Source organism: Lipophrys pholis, assembly GCF_963383615.2.
Source record: "Lipophrys pholis genome assembly, chromosome: 4".
NCBI lineage: Eukaryota > Metazoa > Chordata > Actinopteri > Blenniiformes > Blenniidae > Lipophrys > Lipophrys pholis.
Genome location: NC_137637.1, coordinates 11575302 through 11594389, shown reverse-complemented (window position 1 = coordinate 11594389; position 19088 = coordinate 11575302). Strand labels below are relative to the sequence as shown.

The 19088-nt window shown below is 43.4% G+C and overlaps 1 protein-coding gene across 4 annotated transcripts in view; it reads right to left on the bottom strand.

Moving 5' to 3' along the window:
- The window catches only part of pdzrn3b (PDZ domain containing RING finger 3b), a 129099-nt gene extending 110596 nt beyond the window's left edge, over positions 1–18503 (bottom strand). Inside the window, exons 1-3 of one of the 4 annotated variants that reach the window (XM_080460994.1) lie at positions 17613–18503; positions 9508–9594; positions 5650–5757 (exon numbers count right to left, since the gene is read on the bottom strand). In XM_080460994.1, the coding sequence (XP_080317120.1) occupies positions 5650–5757; positions 9508–9594; positions 17613–18326 (909 nt within the window). In that variant the 5' untranslated portion in view covers positions 18327–18503. The remainder of the gene's footprint in view (positions 1–5649; positions 5758–9507; positions 9595–17612) is intronic. The other 3 variants (XM_080460992.1, XM_080460995.1, XM_080460993.1) reach the window with 3 other exon arrangements.
- Between the last annotated feature and the right edge of the window lie 585 nt (positions 18504–19088).

Sequence of the window (19088 nt, the reverse complement as noted above, 5' to 3'; positions counted from 1 at the left end):
TAACCTCGCAACTCACACAACTAGTTGACAAGTAAGAAAAGGCAGGTGCGGCGCTTCGAAGAGAATTGCAGCCTACAGCTCACTTGAAATAAAATGAATTCCTCTAGGATGCGGTTAACGTCAGCTTCAAGCTCGGGGAGATCGATTGGAATGAGTTTGGGAAATAAGGTGGTGGAAATCTCCGACGTGACTGTTTAGAGGAGCTTACTTTGCAATTCAGGCAATTTTGTCTAATTCCAATGTCTTTCCACCTTAATCGGCCCGTTTTGTTGGGGGAAACTAATGAATCAAGAAAGACTCCTCCAACAGGTGACACATCCAGAGTTAGCTGGGGGCTTTTCCCACTTGGCCCACTTCAACACACCCTTCGAATTATGGTAAAAGATTATTTTAGCACATCGATTATAGCTTTAAATCATGTCCAGCTCTTATAAACTAACACAAAGAGAAAGGAAATGTGTGTTTGGTGCGTACCAGCAGCAACAGTTTTCTTTGAGAGTCTTGATTTTGTTGAATAACTCAGAACTATTAGTCGTGTTCAGTACGTGACTTTCATCTAGTTATTCAGGAAGTTTGCACTAAAATAGTTGTCAGACGTTTCTAAGCAAGTTTTGTTTGGAAAAGCTCCATCTTGTTCAAGCTCCACCTCGTGCTGAAACCGAAGTACAATACCATCAAGCCATAATCCATGATATTGTTGAAATTTGTTGTGGGTCAAATAAAAGTGAACATTGGTCTGCGGTCGGCCCTCAAGCCAAAGTCTGAACATCTCTGGATTGGATGACGACAATGCTTCTTGGCAATAACTGGTACACTAGGGGAATCAAACTCAAGCCATGTTTACATGACATTTTCAGGTAAAAATGAAAAACTTTTATTGCGTCTTGGGCGTCCGTTTATTAGACAATGGTGCTCCGAGCCACTGAAAAGGCAACTTTTTGAAAAAGGTGTAAGTTTTCAAAAATTGGGGGGGCACCTCCATGAAACAGGTTATGAATTTCCTTTGATGTAGGTCTTATCATGAACATGATCTTTATTCATTTGTATTCATGTACCTTCAAAACCACCTCCAACGAAAAAGAAAAAAAAGCTTGCAGTGGGCTCCTAATGTCAGTTTATTTTAAAGTCTTTGTTGCTGTTCCGCCTCTGCGACCTGAGAATGTTTGCAGAGGATTTACAAGGTGACATTTACAACAGCAGCCCCGGCGTCTCTGCTCTCTTCCTATTTTCACACTCGGGGAGCCCACACAGAAAACTCCCCCCTTCTTCAGCCCGAGAGCTTAGCCACCGGCATTCTGGGGATTGTGACATTAGGGTTTAGTCAGATTGCACAGGCAGGGAAGCTTGGAGAACGAGGTTGCTTATGTGGGGAAACACTCAGCAGTAAGAGCCTTCCAGCTCTGCTAAGTGAGCCTTGAAGTGTAACGTTGGGATCATCGGGAAGGAAAAACGTGTCCATGATCAATCGATCAGCTTTGATTGGACATGAGTAGCGCCTGGGCCTCGGTCTGCAGTGCAGGCAGACCCCCACTGAGACACTGACAACCGACTTATTTATCAAGTCCTGGCACAAACACGCCCAGACTCCGAGCGTGCGGACGGGCTGGCGAAAGCAAACATGAGCTTGAGGTTTTTCTTATGAGGAAAAGAAGAGAAAAAAAAAAAAAGTTTGTCTGAACAAGGAGGTATTCATGTGCTGATTCATTCCAGTCCGCAGCTCGGCTCGAGGACAGCCATCTGCTATGACACTCCCCCGCTAAGAGCCTGTTATAGAAGGACGGGCCGCAGATCATCATGTACATGTTACATCCATATAGACTTACTGGAACTAACACATCGGCTGCAGGAAGGGGAAAACGGCTCGGCGGCTGTCGACAGCGCCGCCGTTCTCAGCCTCCTCAGGTGAATGAGCATTTCGCTGCTTCGTGTAATATGATTGTCCTTTTGCAAAGCAGTTGATCCCCGCGGCAGGACCAGCCTGTCAAAACGATGGCCTCTGCAGGCTTGTAAACCCCGATTCAACGCAGGGGGAAAGAGGCAAACGTTTTTCTTGGCAGCGGAATGGAAAATGAGGGCGTCGACGCTGAAAACTCATCAGTACACACTGCTGGAAATTACTTGAGTTGAATCATTTCATTTAAGTACATCCAAGCATGAAAAAGTGTGCAAAAAAATTGCTTTTTGCTGTTATTTTGTTTCTGCTGAAACAATGAAAAACTTCCTGTATCGATCCAAAATAAATGCCTACCTTCCCTGTCATTTGCCATTTTTAATCCCAACAACTAATTTAAAGAGATAAATGCTTGTAATCTCCCAGGTGAAGCATCTGCTGTTACAAAACACTTTTTAACACAAGGTTCGTTGCCCAAAACTGTATCACGTTAATAAGACATTGAACTTTAATGAAAAAGTCTATAGAAATCTCACTTTTAGCTCTATCTTATTAATTTTCTTGTATAAATAACCCAAAAAGTAACCAGAGAAAGAAATGTCTGCTATGCCTGACATCCAACTCCTTTCTGAAATATGCCAAAACATGATTGAGACTCCTAGAAACTTTATTTTAGATGTTCACATTTGGCTCAAACTGGCTCAACCTGATACTGGTGGTGGGTGGGGTGGGAGTGGGGGGGTTGAAAAGAGAAACAAGAACCATGATGAAAAAGAATAGTTTCTTTTTTTCTTTCTTTCAAAAAAGCTGCTTTTGTAACTCACATCACCACAAAAAAGAAAAAACACTGACATCTTTGGTGGATTGACTCCATTATTTTCTCAAGATGCTTTCAATCGGCACATGGTGTACTTTAAAAACAGTTTTCCTTGTAATCTTTTCACAAAAACAAACTCGTAACCATCACAGATGTCTCACTATATGTGGCTGACGGTACTAAATAGGACACAAGTGGTTAGTTTCAACCCACAAATTCATAACATGAAACTGCCTTCAGGCATTTAGGGATTGATTTCCCTTGATTCGACACTGGAAATACACAAGTTTACATATCCAGTCACCTGGGGTTAAAGATACACACAATTGAAAATTGTGTCATGACGTTGCATTTGTCACCGAGGACTGAAAAAACATGACATGCATATTTTATTCCTCTCTTTTGCTTTGACCACTCAACAAAGAAGGACTCTTCGAAACATGAACCACCGCCAATATCGGGTTTCCCAACTGATGAAAAGCACCAATGTCAAATATCAACTCTGAACTGTCTATACATTTATACTATTTCAATGGCTGAGTGATTTATTCTGTTGGGTTCTGCCTGGTGATTCTTTCCCCGATGAAAAGACAAGATGGTTTACCACCTCCTAGGGCTCTTCACGTCCTCTCGACTTAGATGTTTCGGGTCTTTGCAAACAAGAGCTCCAACACAAGTGTGGTGTTATCCTACAGCGAAATCTGTGTTCTCTTTTTCTGCAAAAGATGAAGGACACACGATGCCTTCAAAAGTAACCACAGACAACAACATCAGGCCCCATGAAGAAGGTTACCAGGCCTCAGTGTGCTCGCATGGGACTAAAGCTGCGGTGACACACGTACGAGCAAATCTCTCTTTGGAAAACTCGTAAATTTACTTTGAATTACTTATCTTAGGCAGTGTGGAGTGATTCGTTGGTCTGAAACAAAGTCTCCACCAGGTTGCTTTGCATTCTCAATAGTATTTTCAACATCCAATGATAGACGTGAACAAAAACACAAGCTGTGACAAATGTGCTCGACTTAAGCTTTTTGCTACGTTCATGCACGTTTGCCATTGGTTTGACCCGTTACGGTCACATTTTTAACAGTTAGGAACACACCGGCAGCGAGTACATGGACAGTCATATGGACAGACCAAGTTAGGTTGCTATTCCGGGTGATTCAACCCTAAAACTATCTAGTCCCAGGAGAATATGGACTGGGAGTCATGACACTCTGGAGGAAAACATTGTTCTTATTGTTCAAGTACGACGAAGGTTTTGTGCTTTCACTTGAAAACGGTGTGGAAACGTGGCCGAAGTCTTCCTGAATGTATCAAGGACTCATAACAATGGCAGATATGCACATCAGTTAGTATAATGTGCAAGATTATATTAGGTCCAGAGTTCAGTGCATTTACAGTGACCGCATTAGGACTTCAATGAGGTTTTTAATTTAATGGTACCACATTTGTTAGCAGTAGTGCCAAGACACAGTTTTCAAACAGACTCGGCCTGCTTGTAGGTGCGGATAGCAGCGTTTATATTTCTACGAATGGAGCACATTAACAACGCCTTTGTGCCAGGCTTCATTAGAACCATATCAAACAAAACAAGTTTAAAGACACATTTATATGGTGCATTTTATCCACTTCATCTGCCTCACATCTCTGTCACAAGAGGTTTTAAAGGAAAATCGAATCAAACAAACCAACATTAACACAACATTGCTGTCCAATGGGAGATATTTGGGATTCACTGTCTTGCCTTTGCATGGACAGGAAGGGATCCGGATCGCGCCACCAAACTTTAGCCACGGCCGCCGACTTGGACGTCGAGTTTGGCCTGGAGCCTCTGAGAGCCTCTGAGAGCCGAGGAAACTGCTGCTTCAAGCTGCCTTTTGTCTGAAGATCTCATGACGAATCTCAAGTTGCAAAAAGCATTGAGACACTTGATTGTGCTGCTTGAAGAGACTGTAATGGAGGACTAGCGGGTCACGGCTCAGTCAGCGCTGCTTTAGTGACTAGCCTATCATTTGTCGCTGTACAGTTTGTGCCAGCAGACTTGCGGCGATTCTCTTTGTTTTTTTGTTTGTAGTTCGTGTTCGACAGCAGGGATGACAGGATAGAGTGATCAACAGAAACCAAATGTTGGGAGTCTTCTCTTTTTTTAGTGTAAACACTTTCCACAAAACAGCTCTGTGAGCAATGTGTTGGTCAGAATGCTCTGAGGGCAATTTCACTGAGGTTTGACTATAAAGCCGGCGACAAACCATGTTTGTCCTCTTGTGGTACGCGGTAATACACACGAGTAATCCGCGCAAACCTCTCTGTTTCAATACAGCCATTGTGCAAGGCACTGCTTTTCAACTGTTCTATAAAAGCCACCTTTGTGATGTAGAGTTTTTTCAGCGCATCCCTCAAGTTGACCTCGGGGTGAGCCGGCCTTTCCGCAGTGGGCTCTGTTAAGAGGCGAGAGGAGGATGCTACGCGGCAGCTCTGTCATAAAGGATTTGTTAGCTAGGAAGCAGGAAAACCCACACAGCTCTCTCGCTAGCTCTCTCTCTCTCTCTCTCTCTCTCTCTCTGTCTCTCTCTCTCTCTCTGTCTCTCTCTCAGAGGAAACTGAAGACAAGACAGACAGCCTCGCCTCAGGTTTATCTCGACCTATCTGCAGCGCTGCCCCACTTAAGAAAGCCTTTGCCTGAGTGCTGATTGGTGGAAGTATACGTTGAAACGTTTGCTGTCAGCAGGATTTACTTTCTGAAGCCAGAAAACCAAAGTCCCAAAAATGCTAATTCACATTTGATGTGTCACGTTCGCTGCTTCCAGCCGGAGCTCAGAGGTCGCCAACATATTCACGATGTTGAAGCGACGGCTTTGTGTTGCCAGACAGCCATTTACAGCACGTCTACTTTTATTTTATTTTATTTTCACGAGGCACAACAGTGTAAGTCACGTACCTCAATTATTCTGTCGTGGATTTCAAGGCCTCCCTCCTTGTCCGCCGGTCCTTCCTCTATGATCTTGGATACAAAGATCCCTTCGTTTGAAGTGCTGTCACTGTCATCCTGTGGAAAACGTTACAGCATTATTTTCAGCTGAATGGCAGAAGCATAAAAATGGGAAGCCTGTGGATGTCCAAGTGCAATTATTTTCTCAATAATACTCTTCAATCGGGCAAAGCGGCCTTTCAATTGGTTCACTAGCACCAAATAAACCCAGCGTTATAGAATTCTCTCGGCCTTCTAAAAATGACTTGCTTATTGATGACGTGACGCAGCGTAAACAGAACGACTTGAGTGCAGGATGGTGGCTCCGAAGACGCCATGACTGAATCGGTAGCGTTCCTCTTGCTCAGCTTGATGATGTAGTTTGATAAATCCCTGCACACATCCTTCTTCTTCCTCCATACCCAGCCTGACACATCACATTGTTCACTGGGGCTGCATGATATTACCTTATTTAATGCTTATAATGTTGGCAGGTACAGTAATCGCAATATGACTGACTTGTAATGAATAAATATTTAGCATTTATGCTTTCGGATTTGGACATCTCAATAACACGAGCCCGCCGCTGCCTTTTAAAAATGAAACAGTTTGCCGATTTAGTTGTATTCAGCTAATTTTCCTTGGTTAATATCCGGATGGTGATCATTTTGCAGTACATTGTGTGGCCCTATTTGATAACAACAAAAATAGTCATTATTTCTTATAAAATAAAATCATTGCCAATTGGTGTCTGTTCAACAGCATGCCGAAAGGCTGCTTCAAAGTATCACAGAATTTCCAAGAACGTGGATAGAATCCGGGTTTTTCCAAAGTTTTTTGTTAAGGAGCCAAGCAACACAATCCACTGCCCACAGTCTCTCTGGTGTGACAGTGAGGTGAGCAGCTCAGATTACTGAAAGGCATTTATCTCTACACCCAGCATCTAAATTTAGAGCAGACTAACATCCGAATAACTTCAAAGTCAGACGAGCAACTACTGTCTTCTCAGTGTTTCTTAAAACTTCTCTTGATTACAGCATATCTATCAGATGTATAGCTGCATAAATGCATACGTATATTTACGTTCAATCAATTCACCAGACTATCACTTGTATGTTCACATGAGTTTCATTAGAAAACGAAGAAACAGCCATTTTTTCATATCGGCTTATATCTATATTGCATCTATATTGCATATATCTATAGCTCTGTTGAAGTTGAGTCATCTTTAAAAGGTTTGATCCCCCATCTGTCCATTTGTCAAAGTGTCTTTGAGCAAAACGTTCCCAAAAGATGGCTTAAGTGCCTTGCATGGCAGCTGCCTTCACACACAGTGAACGGGTGAATGTGGCTAACAATGTTAAGCGCTGATGCAGTGTAAAAGCGCTATTAGCTTGACATCCAATTACCATGTTCATCTGTGCAGAAAAATGGCACGATAACGTTTCAAGTGAAAATTCATTGTTTTTGCATTTTTGTTTCAGGAAGAAATCGTGCGTTTGCACAGCAACGATGTCTGTTCATATGGAAACAGCAGAACCAGTGAAAGATGTAGTTGCCAGGCCTATGCGAGGCCACATGTTGGCTCTGTTGGTTGTTTGTGTAATGGAACCACACACACAAGCGCACAGAAAACAATACGCTAAAGAAAATTAACAATGTTGACTACACAGATACTCATATGGACACGAGGGTGGTCCAAACATAGGCAAAAAGAAAAAAGTTATTAATATTGATGATGGTACCCCAAATGTATACCTTTTACCATTTTCGTGATATGTATGACATTTCTGCTCAATATCTTCCGATTTAGAAGTGGCTCATCACTCATGAAATGTTATCCCATTTATTCCATAGTTATATATACAAACAAATGTGTTTTGGAAATGTTGTAAATACACTGTATGATTCAGAATTCAAAGCAATTTGGTTGAATTATGCATTTCGGTAGAGTAAGAGAATTCAATTCATAGACAATAAAGGAGTGTTGTACACTGAACTGAACAATCTGCAATGTATTTCCTATATAAGCTGTTATTGTTAAACTGCTCCACCAGTAAATTGAATGTTTTTTGCAATGAAAGTTGTCATTCAAAAAAAAAAAAAGAAATCCCCCCAAAATATGGTAAAGTTTCCAAATTTAAAAGCCCAATTAAAAAAAATAAAAGAGTACTATCAATGATTTATTGAGTGAGATTTTTTGGACCACCCTAATGCACACACCATGATTGTCATTACGGTGACTGTCAACTATAAAACCATCAAGTCCTAGAAGATTATGTACTGGGAGTCATGACACTCTGGAAGCCAGTATTGCTGTTATTGTCCATCTACTTGTACAATGTGCAGAAGTATTTATTACACACGGTGCACATGCACAGGAGCAGCGATTCAGAAAAGTTGTTGTCCGTTGCTCTGAGCACCATTGTCGCATAAACAGGCCCCCAAACGCAACAAACGTTTTCCATTTTCTCTTGAAATCATAGTCGTGTTTCTGCTGCCAGAAGACGAAAGATGTCCTTAGGGTTTCGATACTTCCTTTGCCTCGGGAGTTGACCCGCGCTAAGAAAAAAGCCTGAAAGCAGTTAGTTATGTGCCTTATAGACAATCTCCGACTGATTCAGCTCTTGTTGGTTTTACATGCTGCCTGAAACGAGCACCAATCACAATGTTCCGATGTGCGTTTGGGGAACATTGTGAGCAGCGTTCCCACACTTTGCTCTTCAACCAGCTTACTGATTTGCTTGACCGCCACCACTTCAACTGTGGACAAACTAAACTAGTCCCGTCGAGAGACCACAAAACCGGGCAGCTGATTGCGCTTCCCAAGCCGTACCCGGGTAACAGCCACATGAAACGCACGTGTCAAAGGGCGATGGGATATTAGCTATTTCTACTCTAATGAATAGCCTCTTACACAACCTGCTGATTTGAGGCCAGGCCGAGAAAAGACGAGTATTATCTCAAACGTGGTACGGTTGAGTATGATGCATGGAGCTGTCACGGCAGCCAGGCAGGTTGCAAATCTACGCGACCGTGGCTTGACTCGGCCGGGGGGGGAAAAACACTCCTTTCTCTTAAATGTGCAGCTCTTTTTATAACTTCCCGCTATAAAAACATTTAGCGAGATAATCTATGTCACTTCAGAAACGTGCGTCACTGCGGCTGTGGAAAATAAAGGGGATAAAAAAAAAAAAAACAGAGGCCTGCTAATGCAAATGGGATAAGGAATAATACCTTTCCTGCAGAAAGAAGCCCCATGTATGGAAGATAGAGAGAAGTAGTGCTGATACTTTCAACCCTTCACTCAGCAGAGCGTGTGGCATCATTAATGACTTTCACCTCCGCGCCCGGAGGCAAAGCGTGGCTGTGAGAGAGGTTTGCTGGGATAAGAGACCCTTTCCACCCCTCTGTGTTTACCTCACCACCAAAATCCCCTCAATTAGAGACAAAACAACTGCGGTTGAAGCCATAATCCCTGATTTAACTCCCATAAAAGTAATTATAGTTTTTTTTTTTAATCTGTCATGCCAAATCCGCCAAAACCAGACCAATACATAAACACAATAAAACTTGATAGATGCGGTTCATCCATCCACAGACGTGAAAACACATGCGCGACTGTCTTAAGCTGCGTCAGTCGGTACAGAGGGGGCTTGTGGTGCTCCCAGTATGTGCTATTCATTCCTGGGTCGCCATACGACACTTTGTTGATCACCGGAGAGAGAGAGAGAGAGAGAGAGAGAGAGAGAGAGAGAGAGAGAGAGGTGGGTGGGTGGTTGGGAAGAGGGGATTTAATACTTTGGACGCACTCAGCTTTCAACCTACCGCGCATGGCCTTCCTCCTATGATGTTAAAACCCAGAGATCCGCCCTCACGGAGAAGGACAACGGTCACGCTTTTAGTTTCGCCTTCCTACAGACAGAAAGACAGAAGAAAGACATGCAAAGAGAGAGATAGGCAGGAGGTTAGTTATAGCAATCCATTACAAGCTTCAGGTGAGAGTGACAGGAGAGGAGAAATGGTCGGCAAGCTTCTCAGCGGAGGAGCGCAAACACAGCGTTCCACGTGAAACTGGACATGCATGTACTTCACACTGACTCACGTCTGTTTCCTCAACACTTAGTGTGGCTTATATTAGTGGCTATGATAAGAAGGCTTTAAAAAGGGGTCACGGCCCGCAAAAAAACAAGAGGAAAAAAAGGGTGTAACTGAAAAATGCAATGAGTTCCATAAGTCATCCCCTCTATCCTGTCTGTGCTGGATGCTTGACATTTTCAGGGTCTGCTCCACACTATTAGATGTCTCCAACTTCCAAAATAGTTGGCCCACAGCTGCACGTTTGCCAAGTTATGGCTCGCCAAAAAATTGTCTTATAATCCTGTTTTGATTTTGGAGGTCATCACATTGGATCACTTTTAAAGTTATGTGAAAAGCAACAGAGATGGGAAACGCTCTCGTATTCTTTCTCGTTCAGTAGAGAATACAGATACAGATTTATTATTTACTCACTCCATGCTGTTAGTGTTGTCTGGTTCACTTTCAGCTATATTTTCTTCATATTTCCCTGTATTTATGCACGCTTTTGTAAAGCACTGGGACTTTTTCCATATGCCCGGTTCTCCACGTCAGAGACTTTGTACCCAGTGCAAATAGCATTGCACATTTTTTGATCTCGCGATATCAACACACACAATGTTCACATATGTTCCCATGCATCGTGCATTCATGTTGTGCAAATTCACAAATAACAAGCGTTTTTAAAGATTTATGTAAGTGCAAGCCATTGAAATCAACTTACAAAAATTTGGTGATTTCACAGTGATGCATATGTCAATCCCACTACTTTTTTTGTCAATTAAACTTTTGGAGTGAAAAAGTAAAGCCCAACTACATACATACGTATTTTAATGATTGAATGGATACTGCACTTTCCCTTGGCATTGTTAAGGGGAAAAGGATGGTGAGTGGCACTGATTGAATGCTGACTTCATGCGAAGTGGTTGCCAAAAAAAAAAGAAAAAAGTGGCAAATGGGCAGAAAACCTCTAATTTACACCAGACGTGGTTTACAGCTACATGGCATGACTTTTTCTTAAAGCAGACAGATAAAGTTACACTGAGTGACACAGGAAGTAACTAAATGAATCTGGGAATTATCAAGAGGGTCAAACGTTTGACAGTAGAGTTAGGTTCTAGTGAAGCATGGGGACGTTAGACAGTGAACAACATCAAATGTAAATAATAAATAATAAGAACTAGAATTACATCATCAGGTACTTATCAACATTCAGTATCAGCAATTACCCAAATGTCTGCCAGTGGTATCAATACTTTCCCACAGATGAATATTGTGTTTCTTGGAAATATTTTCCACTCTTAGCGATCTTGGGAAAATGTCTCGCGTGGTTTGGAATTAAACTTCAGATCTGGCTCGGATGAATTAGTACTCTGATTGGGACCATTACGAGTCAATACATGCGAATGAAGTTGCGTTATTTCTAAAAGGTTTTACATGAATTGGGCCGAATGCCACCGCTATCAATACTTTTGATACTTTTTCAGTCCAAAATATTGTAATTAGAACAGCACGATATGAGGCAAACATGCAAAATGCGATAATTTTATAAAGAAAACGATCGGATTTGCAATAAACGGAAAAAGTTTTTGGTTTTGTTTAGTTGTTTTGTCTGCAGCTCCAACGAGCAGCCCCTTAGCGGTGAAGCAATTTGTTGACTTCGGTCTGGTGGGCTATGAAATAATTAGTAATCAGAACATTTTTTCGTGAATTAATTGCCATTGTTTTGTCGTTCTGTACTTGAATTTGAGCGTGAACCCACTGTGCATGGAAACAATTCAAATTGAGTCACTCTTGGACGATATCTTGTACATCCTGATATTGCGAGAAATGTGCGATCTATTATGCTGCCTGAGTAGTGATCTTTATCTTTGTTCATTTCATGATGCTCACGCAACAAACTTGAGACAAAGAAATGCTGTGGGCCCCTTGGGACAAACCCCTTTTTAAGAAATCTAAGGCCCCGTTTACAAGGCAAAGTTTTCAAGTAAGAACAGAAAACATATGTTGCATTTTGGGCGTCCGTTCACCAAAAACAGAACTTTTCAAAAACACGCCGCAGCTATAGTAAATAGTTCTTCTGCCCATGTGTGAGTCGACGGACAATAAAAACAATGTCTCCAGAGTGTCATGACTCCCAGTCCACATTCTCCTGGGACTTGGTAGTTTTATATTTGAGTCACTGTAATAACAATCCATCTTGGTCGTTTGTCCATTCAGATATCCCTGTAATCGACATTGTTAACATATATGACATACTGTTCTCTGCACACACGTGTGTGTGTGTGTGTGTGTGTGTGTGTGTGTGTGTGTGTGTGTGTGTGTGGCTCTATTACAAAAACAAACAACACCTATTAGTGGCCCGGCATGAAAACGACATTGTTTTCAGCGTTTCTGCCATTTCCATGTGAATGGATATCGTTTTCCAAATGTTGCTGTGTAGACATGAAGCTCTTCTGAAACAAAAACACAGAGACGATGCATTTTTTCACTTGAAACGCTGTCGTGTGAAGGGGGCCAGAGAAAAGACAAAGTTTCTACCCCCTCTCCTTTGTCTCCGGTTGGAGAGCCACTGTCCACATCTGCACTTTATACTCAATTTGAAGAAATGCGTCAACATTTTCGCCAGCCCAGCAGCTGAAACAGCCGCTTCAAAAGACAAGGCCGCAAAACCCCTTTCCCCTCCCACTAACTGTTGTCCTATGTAAATTAATACACTGGAGGACTTCTCACTCAGAGTCATCATGACATGAAAACCCTGCGAGCAACTCGCCGACTCAGCCCTTAATCTGGCCTTTCAAAGCGTGGACTTAGAGAAGAGTTATGAGGTAACATAATTTCAGCTGCCACTCCAGCCTAAATATAATGCAGATATTATTGGCACTTTACAGTGTCCCGGCCGCCTTGCAGGAGAAGGGGACCATCATGTGCGTGTCAGGTCCTGAGGGAATGCGCGCTCCTGCACCGTGTCACGGCAGCATTAGCGCCACATGCCTTCAAATTATAGCGACTACAGCCGTCACTGTCAACAAGACGACAGTCGCGCATTAGTTCAATTCAACAAAACGCGTTAAAGCAAAGAGGTCTGGGGTACACGTAACCTGCCACAGGCCTCTGAACAAATTGGATGGGTTTTTAAAGAGAGCCGTGCCTTCCAGCTTCATCTGCGAGAGCCATTAAAATGAACTCAGAGTAATTAGGAAGCATCCACATCTGCGAACACTCTGGCGAAGCTCTAATCCCTAAGAAATGAAGTAAATCTCTTCAGGAGGCTTTGCATTTACTAATGCATCAGGTGTGCCTGAGTGATAAAAAAAATAATAAAAAAAAAACTGTCCTCACCAGCAAATGTGAGAAAACCTCATGATCGCACAGACATCATTTGGGAGCTGTGTCGGGTAAACAAACGTTTAAGTTTAATAGGGGAAAGAGTGGAGCAGTTTGTTAGCGAGGGAAGGGAAGGAAACCTTCAGCTCGCTGCTGGTGACTTGGCAAGCTCACGGAGAGCCTTTACCTCAGCGGCCGTCACACTTTCCGATCCTGCCCTCCATCGAGCCGTTTACCTCAGAACACAGCGTGTCTAAATATAGACGAGGTTTTGTATGGCAAAGCAAAAAAAAAAAAAAAAGAGGAAAATATCAATTTAGAAACTTACAGGCATGAGAGCTAGAAGAAGAAGCTGCATGTAGAAATTTGGGGCATTTTCTGACCACCGTTGTGGTGAATGGTGAAAGCAAACCAACACGTTTCCATTTATTACCCAATAAAATAGTTCTTCTCCAGGCCTGTATACACGACAACATTCTCAAGTGAAAACGCTAATTTTTCATTCCGTTTTGTGGTGGTGTTTACACAACAATGGTGGTCGGGAGCCACTGAAAACTCAACTTTTTGAAAACAGCTCCCAAGGGGAAAACTTTTGAAGAAGGCTTTGACTCCGTGTCCATGGAAACAGGGTCAAGCGGAAATCTTTCTTTGCATTTTGAATTTCTATTTCCATGACAATGACAATAGTTCTTTGGCAAATGCACAAGTAGAGGGACAATAACAACAATGTTTGCCTCCAGAGTGTCATGACTCCCAGTCCATTTTCTCCTGGGACTTGATAGGTTTGTAGTTGAGAGTCACCCGGAAGAACAATCCAACTTGGTCGTCTGTCCATACAAATGTCCATGTTCTCCCGTTGTCAATGTTTATAGCGCATTGTTCTCGGCACAAATGTGTGTGTGGTTTCATTTCAAACACAAACAGCACCCACTAGAGGCTCCGCATTAAAAATACATTGTTTTCAGCGTTTCTGCCGTTTCCATGCAAACGGGCATTGCTTTCAAAACATTGTTTTGTAAATGCTGAACTTTTCTGAAACGTAAATGCAAAAAAGAGGCGTTAACAGGGGCTACGGGACTTCATGGTCGTCTTTTAATAACACGATCCGTCACGTCCAAATGACATTGTTGCATGTGAATTAGCTTTATTATGATGCTAGTGTATGTCACGAGATAAAGCACGCTTATCTTCTACCAGTAGGGGGCGTGGTCATCACAATCAGACGAACTTCTTGACAGTTTTAAAGCGCAAAAGCTGTCATCCCCGACAGCCGAGGAAGGAGCTGGATATAAGGCAGGAAGAGACCCGTGACAGCGCTTCCAGCAGCCCTGAAGTGAACCAGAGAGACTCGTGTCTGAGCGTCTTCGTGTGTTTGGCCTTTGTTTTATTGCTCTTCCTGCCTCACCGAAGCAGTTTAGCATTACCGGCTATTATTGGAAACTACAGTCAGTTCTTCCACATGCTTGTGTCTTCTCGATCTCCCTCGCCGGTTCAGATTTATTTATTTTTTTTAAACAAAAACGGTCAAATCTTCCATCTGGCTTTGGAAGCCAAAGTCGAAGAGAGATTCTGAAACAGAACGGAGTGGGTTCCCCGTCAGACATCACGCAAAGTGACGGGACTGTGTTTACTCTCTGACAGTGACCTGAGGAGCTGATATGTCACAACAACTCTGCATTAGAGCCTTCTCGCCAATGACGTCTGGAATTGTGGCACACAGTTAGTAACAGACGCACTCCTTTTAGTTGTTCCAGGTCTGCGGTAACATGACAGCTGGGTCACTGCCAAGGCTTGAACCCTTTGGGACCCCCTGGGCAACATTTTCTTGATCGTTTGCAAGGTTTATGCACCGATTCTGCAGATCACAATGGACTTTATTGTCTAAAGAGAGAGATCATTCCCCCGTGTACAGGGCCTGAGAGAAAGCGTCTGACAGGCATTTCATCATGTGGAAAACCAAAGTGTATGTAATTTTTTGTCGTGTCATTCAGGATCTCTCCTGGCTGTGGGGTGATGAAACATGGCATATTGGCTCATGGGAATGGAAAAACTGCGGTCCAGTCCTCGAGCCCAGATAGTTAATCTATGTATTTTGAAGACAGTGAAATAATGAAAACTTTATCAAGCCGAAACAAGTAGTATTGGCCAATTTCTTAAAATGCTGGTTTGATGCAGTAAAATCTTGCTATGAAAGGTGTGTAGAATATAAATAATAATGTAGTCATCAACCGAGGACGTCATCGAAATTTGTTTGTTTGCAATCTCTGCTATAACTTTGAGGAGGACAGATTTGCTGGACTTCTTGTCTCACTGACTTTCTGATCCGAAGTAATGAATGATTATGAATTACAGTACTGCCACTTAAATGGTGAAAGCACTTTAATTTTACTTGGATGAAAGCCAGTTTCCCTTTTGCTTAAACCGTAAAAACCTGAAGGAGACTGGAATAAAACGCCAGCTTGCACTGTACTGAGTGCACCGTCATGAATTTCTATGTCAAAACATATTGGTTTGCTCACAGTATCGCAATCTAGCGTGATTTACATAGTTATTATCCGTCTACATCCACGTGCAGAAGAACTCTATAATACCATAGTAGCAGCATTTAAAAAGTTGCTTTTTCCCCCCCGTTTACATGGAGATGAAGATGGCGCGCTTTCAAAAAGTTGAGCACTATCATTGTGCGCACAGGCTCCCGAAACACACTGAAAGTTTTCCGTTCTCACTTGAAAACGTTGCGTAAACGGGGGCCCTGAATTAAGTGGTGAAGCTGTCCACCTTAAATCGTCCTTCTTAGCTTTGTAATGAGGTTCTTTGAGCCACCGGTCCTGCTCACTACTTGACTGCCTCCACTGAAAAACATCATTCACATTCTTACAAGCCACATCATCATCATCATCATCATCATCATCATCATCATCATCCACTGAGCTGTTCCTCCTCTTCCCGGCCGCCTCTTTTCTCCTGCGCGAAATGATTTCCGAGACAATTCTCAGGCTCCTTGATGTCCATTCAAAGCCCAGGAGCCCACATGGGGACTTTTATCCTCCTGCTTGCCTCAGCAGACGTATGTGGGGACTGACACACTCCACGTACAGTGTGTCTCCGTCGTTGGACTGTCAAATCAACTGTGATAACTAGTTGCGGAAAACTTCTCCTCTACCAGCGCGGGCGATTTCACAATTTTTTCCCTACATTAGTGCTTTTGATGCACAATTCTCCAGTCCGGCGGAACGGATTCTGCCGAGAACTGAGCCTGAAGAAGAGGAGGGGGCTGTGGGGGGGGGGGCAAAGTCTGAAAGCAAATGATTTAGTAAAGAGCGGCTTTTGGAGGAAGATTAAAGGAGAAAGTTCTCATTCATCCACATTTCTCCATCCTCCTCCTCCTCCTCCTCCTCTTCTTCTTCTTGCACATACTTTCTAACCAACCACAATGCGACCACTCCCCTCTGATGATGGCAGCAGCAGCAGCTCAGCCGCACTAATTCAATTCATTAACTGACTTATGAACTCCTGCATCCTTTATGATGTGGATTATTGCCCATTAGCTTTTAGATTTTGGACCGTAAAATATCCTCACCCCAGGAGGGGAGGAGGCTGGTGTTTCTGGATGTTACCACACACACACACACACACACACCTCCTCCCAACCACCCACCCCACAAAGGAGGCCTTGTATTTGCCGATTTAGAAACACTGTCAGGATCTAGCAGGAATAGTTCATCACAGGAAATAAAGTAGATTTCTAACTCTTCCTGAGGATCTCGCAGACTCTCCTGCAGCTCTAATTTAAAGTGTTTTTGTCTGGGGGAGTAAAAGGCGAACATCCGATGACAGAAAGCCTCAGACCAGCATGCTGTGAGGAGGCAATATAAACTGGGAACCTGGCTCTTGTTGTGTACAGAACTGCAGTAAATATTTGGCCCTCCCCCCATTGACTGCCAGCTGGCCAGAGGCACAGCTGACATCCATGTCTCACAGCAGACAGAACCAAGGAACTCAACTCCCAGGAAGCAAAAGGAAAAGTTGTGTGTGTTTTGTTTTTTTTACGTTTTAAAAGTGTCAAACCCACACGGAGATCGCAATAAAGGAGTGAACGAAGTTTTTACTGCTTATAAACTTTGTACACAGTTGGTTTGTACAAACCGATTTCAGAGATCACTCTTATTTCAATCCTGCAATGTTCCGACGTCAAGAAATTAAAATACGAGTGTGATGGATTTTGAATGAAGTTTCAACTGGGACTTGAAAAGTGTCAAACCACCACGGAGGTCCCAATAAAACGAGTCAGTGAACAAACAACTTTTTTTTTTTTTTTCACAGCTTGTAAACTTTGTGCACGGGGAGGTCAGGACATGCAGGATTGAAATGAGTGTTATCACTTTGGATAAAGTCACAGTCAATCCCGCATGATTGAAATCTAGGGATTTCAAACACGCAGGATCGACACATGAGTGTGACGGAGTTTGCGTGAAGTTTGCACCGGGACGACAGGCGCGCCCGCGCTCTCTCTCCCGTGCGCTCCTCACCTTGCAGGAGAAAGCCACGGTCCTGGTGAGGGAGTCGATCCTCTCACTGTACTCGGTGAATTTTTTCTGGTACTTGAGCGCAGTCATCTGCAGCTCCCCGTGCACGGAGGACAGCTGCGCCAGCAGCGCCTTCTCGCGCTTGTTGGCCCGGATGGTCTGCTTCTTGAGCTCCCGGTCCAGCAGCAGCACTTTGCAGCGCAGCGCGCCGTTGTGCGCCTTCAGCGCGCGCACGCAGCAGTGGCTCTTTAACTTCTGCTCGCGGTGCGTGAGCGTCAGCCCGCAGCCGCCCGCGCACAACCCCGCCGGCCGGTGCTCGCACGTCTCCCGCATGTGCGCGTCCACGTCCCGCAGGTTGAGCACCTCGTCGCAGCCCGGGTTGCGGCACTTGGCCGGGGAGAAGTCACACATCTCGGCGTGCTCGGCCAGCCGCTGCAGCCTCACCACGGCATCGCAGCCCCTGGCGTGGTTGTCACATTTGATCTCCAGCTTCAGGATGAGGTTCTTGAGGGGCAGGACGTGGTTGAGCTCCTTGGCGGAGATCCGCTGACATTTGACGGGGCAGCTGCTCTGCTGGACGACCCAGGGCAGCACGCAGCCGGAGCAGAAGACGTGTCCGCACGGGGTGGTGAGCGGGTCCTCCAGGACTTTATTGCACAAGTTGCATTTGAAATCCGGGTCCACGGTCCCCTTGAAGCGGTCCAGCTCGAATCCCATTGTCTTTTTTTTATCTTTTTTTTTTTTTTTTTTATCTTTCCCCCCCCCACCACCCCGAAAATCCAAGTTTCAAACTTGCGTGTACTTCCCACCCCCGCACATCCGACTCATTGGAGGAGCGCTCCGCACGGACCGACTGCAGCCGCTCCTCACAGTCTAAACTCTACTAATTGACCGAGTCTTCTGGTGCCTTCAGGGACGCCTCGAAACTTAAACTTCACAAAAGTTTCAAACTTTAAAAAAGTTGTTTACTCACGCAAAACCACCCTTTTCATGCCATTTTACTACAAACAAAACTCAAGATTATACTTATAAAATCAATTTAAAACCGTTTATGATTTATACAAGTTCAACTTCAGAAAGTAAAAAGTTGATTGCAAATATTTCAAAAACTTTTAACTCTTATAGGTTTAATTTTTCTTAACTTTAGTACATTTCTAGACGCTATATGTGTCACATTTTCTCAAAAAAATACCCGACACTTTAAATCTATTCAAAACTCCGTTTAGGTGACATCATACAATGAAACCCACACTTTGAGCAGTCCATGAATGCAACATTCCCAGAGACTGGAGTGTGGAAGAATTCCTACCGTAACTAACCTAAACAAGGCCCACGTGGTATTTAAACGTCAGGATGACACATTGTTTGCAACTTTCTGTCAAAACGCTTGTGTTTTATATTATCAGACTTCTTTTTCAAGTTTATTAAAAAAAAAATTTGACTTAATATAGAAAATCTGATATTTTAAAATAGCATGAT